Source organism: Syngnathus scovelli, unplaced genomic scaffold (assembly GCF_024217435.2).
Source record: "Syngnathus scovelli strain Florida unplaced genomic scaffold, RoL_Ssco_1.2 HiC_scaffold_23, whole genome shotgun sequence".
NCBI lineage: Eukaryota > Metazoa > Chordata > Actinopteri > Syngnathiformes > Syngnathidae > Syngnathus > Syngnathus scovelli.
In genome coordinates this window covers 3,208,484-3,212,073 of record NW_026061323.1, presented here as the reverse complement: position 1 = coordinate 3,212,073, position 3,590 = coordinate 3,208,484, and the positions used below count along the sequence as shown (strand labels likewise).

General features: G+C 53.1%; 1 protein-coding gene across 1 annotated transcript; it reads left to right on the top strand.

The window, feature by feature from the left end:
* Positions 1-794: 794 nt before the first annotated feature.
* Positions 795-3,282, top strand: LOC137839872 (janus kinase and microtubule-interacting protein 3-like; the record flags this gene model as incomplete). The annotated part of the gene is given in 11 exon segments (XM_068649701.1): positions 795-902; positions 1,017-1,100; positions 1,313-1,375; positions 1,462-1,560; positions 1,642-1,739; positions 1,821-1,875; positions 1,996-2,061; positions 2,123-2,191; positions 2,268-2,345; positions 2,402-2,635; positions 2,715-3,282. Coding segments are annotated over 11 exon segments (1,071 nt in total), but the record flags the coding sequence as incomplete, so codon positions are not given.
* Positions 3,283-3,590: the final 308 nt, after the last annotated feature.

The following is a 3,590-nucleotide window of genomic DNA, read 5'->3' as shown; positions in this document are numbered from 1 at the left end:
GGGGTGTTTTACAACTTTGTGTAGGAAGTTGCTATCGCTTATGATAGGGATAAATAAGGGATAAATAATATTATTTATTACAGGTTGCAGTCAAAGTCAAAGCAACATAATCATACGATAAAGATAATCTGGAAAACCCTGACACACCCTGTAGTTGTCACTTTTGGAAAAGACGAGCGTCCCTCCAATCATCGCCGGTGACGTGTTTTTCAGGCTCTGGAGACAGGAGCTCATGTCAGAAATGTCATTGTGAGTCGCGTTTGTTTCTGCGCCGGAGCCGTTCGTTCCCTTTGCATCCAAAGAATCTCAAAGGCGGATTATTTGTGTCGACAGGAGAGAGATTTGCTGCTACGATACCGACGTCGAGAATCTCTGAGGAGGAACAAAGCGTGAGGTCCTGCAAGGTGAGTCTGTTTGTTTGCGGCTGCTTGGTGTTGCGCAAGATGAAATGGCCTTTTTCTCGCTATCGTTCCTCTCGTCGATTCATCGTGAGGTGTCGCTTCAGTTTGTTCAGAGAGATGTTTGCTTCCGCGCCCGCAGGTCATCGAAACATTTTACGGCTACGACGAAGACGTGTTGGTGGACTCGGACGGATCGTCCTTGTCTTTTCACACCGACAGAACCCCCGACACGGAACCCGAAGAGGTAGCCCGCCATTTCTGCCAGCGTATTGGCGCCAAACATTCCTCTTCAGCCTGGAATCGGACTCGTCTTTGCGTCGCGGGTGCTTTGTCGCCGGTCTGACTGATTCTGGTACTAGTGCTGTGTTGCATTGGTGTGTGCATGAGGAGGCGGAGCTTCGCTACCGCCAGCTGACGCAAGAATATCAAGCGCTGCAACGAGCCTACGCTCTGCTCGCCCAGACCAGCGGAGGGGACTACGACGCCGAGAAGGAGATCAAGGTGGCGCCCCTTCCCGCAACCCCCGGCCGGGTCGCAGCCTCCCCGTTCTCACCCAGCCTCGGGTGTTCTCTGGTCTGAAAGGAGGAGGAGGAGCCTCCCTCCTCCTCCTTTCAGACCAGAGAAAAGCTGATGGTAGAAATGGGTCACTATCAAAGCAAAGTAGCAGATCTGGAGTCAGCGCTGAAGCAACAAGGACAGGTAAGCTCATCAATGAGCACACCTTTTTCTCAGACAAAATAGCTACATTCTTCAGTCACTCATTCGTCTGGCATTACTGGACCAACCCCCCCCCCCTGAACGTGGCTGGGAAAATGCGGAGAAAAGCAAATGTCATTTTCCAGTCAACCAAAGAATTTGTGGATGAAAATGACACAACATTCCAAAGCTGTCCACGCGTTTGTCTCTTCTAGAATGTCAAGTGGGTGGAGGAGAAGCAGCTGCTGCGTCAGAGCAATCAGCAGTTGGCCGAAAAGGTGACGGAAAGAAAGGCGCTGGGCGGAGTCGCTTGGCGTCACACCCGTCGGGAAGCCCCGCAGATGAGGTCTGACTGTCTTTTCAGGTCAGGCGGATGGAGGCGGAAGAAGCGCGTCTGAAAGAGCACATCCGGGATATCCGAGACCAAAACGAACTGCTTGAGTTCCGCATCCTGGAGCTGGAGGTGGGAAGACTCGCACAAGCGTGTTGAGGCCAGAGATGTGACAGACGGACGGACGGACGGATGCATGCCTCTGCCTTTCAGGAGAGGGAGTGGCGCTCCCCCGTCTTGAAGTTTCTGCAAGTCCGTTTCCCAGACGGCCTCAGCCCTTTGCAGATCTACTGCGAGGCCGAGGGCGTGAGCGTACGTAAGGCGTCCCTCGCAACCCTAATCTTAACCCGAGGTCCCAGAACACCTTACATTGCTCCTTGCGCCTTTCCCCCGGACATCGTCATCAGTGATCTGATGAAGAAGCTGGACATCCTGGGCGATAACGCCGTAAGTGTATGTCGAACTCCTTATGTTCGCACTCCACGAGACTCGGCGGCTCAAATGTGACTTTTGGAAGGCTTTGCGCTGAAAGAAGCTTGTTGACGCTGTGCCTTTGGGCTCTTGCAGAATCTCACCAACGAGGAGCAGGTGGTCGTGATTCACGCCAGGACCCTTCTCACCCTAGCCGAGAAGGTAACGCGCACGTCCACGCACGCTCTCGCATTCTGCTTATGTGACAGCAGCCTTTCCTCAGTGGTTAGAATACATCAAAGTGACCAAGTCAGCACTTCAACAGTAGATGTTGGACATTGAAAGTGAGAAGGTAGACAGACACGCGACATCAGCCAAGGGGAACTCCGGCAATGTGCCCCAACAATTCTGACTTTGAGCTGTGCTAGGATATGTTCTGTAAGCAGAAGGGCTACCTGGATGAAGAGTTGGACTTCAGGAAGCGTTCCATGGACCAGGCTCATAAGGTAAGCCGCCCTCAAATCTCCCGCCGGACCACTGATGGACGAGGATTGCGGCCCAGAGGATCCTGGAGCTGGAGGCCATGTTGTACAAGGCGCTAGCGCAGCGGGACTGCCCTGCCACGGACGGCGAAAAAGCCAGCCACGCTGGCGTGAATGACGTGCTGACGGCGGATCAGAGAGAAGAGCTTAGGAGCGCCGTGGACCAATGGAAGCGAGCCCTGATGTGCGAGTTGAGGGAGCGCGACGCTTGCATCCTCCAAGAGAGAATGGATCTGCTGCACAGCGCGCAACAGGTAAGGGCCCAAAGCCAGCCCGGCACTTACTTGCACGCTTACTGGCTTTTGAAGGCCACTTTCCATTTGTCCGTCCTAGAGGAACAAAGAGCTGAAAGAATTCATCGAAGCTCAGAAGAGACAAATCAAACAATTGGAGGAGAAGTTTCTGGTTCTCTTTCTATTCTTCTCTTTGGCCTTCATTCTGTGGCCCTAACACCAGCTGGTGAGTGAGCTCCAGCGGCACCGCACTCGACACCTCCGATACACTGCCAGCCGGTCTCAGACGTTGGCAGACGCTCCGATGCCGACGTATACCCCCCGCCACGGTGACAGAGGCACCGCGTCACACCGGCGCTCATCCAATCAGAAGGCAGGAAAGGCAAATTCACATGCAGGGCACTCTTGAACCAGAAGAGAGCGCCACAAAAAACGGTTGTTGCCCCAAACGCGCACTAAAAAGGGTCAGAATAACAAGAGTCCCACCGGCCAGCCGGGGCCACCCGTCCATCCATTTCTTCAGGGGGGGAAAAAATTGGAGTCACCGGTGAGTACATTTTGCATTTAGCTCTGCTTTTCTGCTTCTGTCTTCAAGTGTGTGGCATCCTGCGACCAAAGATTCAGCCAACCCCAAAGCGGTTGACCTCAACGTCCCACCACCATGCCGACCAGAGCAGGTGACGTGATGCTTTGGACATCCTTCCGTCTCAGATGCCCAAAAGTACTCTTTGCCACATCTGCGGCAATACAGTGTCTTTTCAAAGGTGCAAATAAATCCAGCGTGGGCGGAACACGCACGTCTTCGTTTTTTCCCGCTTTGTTTGTGTGACAGCTGTTGTGAAAATTTTATACAAATAAAGTTGTATAGTACAGGTTTGGCCAAGCCGCAATTCCTGAACCGCATGCGGCTCTTTGCTTGGATTCATGCGGCCCTTTTATGTTCATATCAACATTTGTGTGTGTGTGTGTGGGGGGG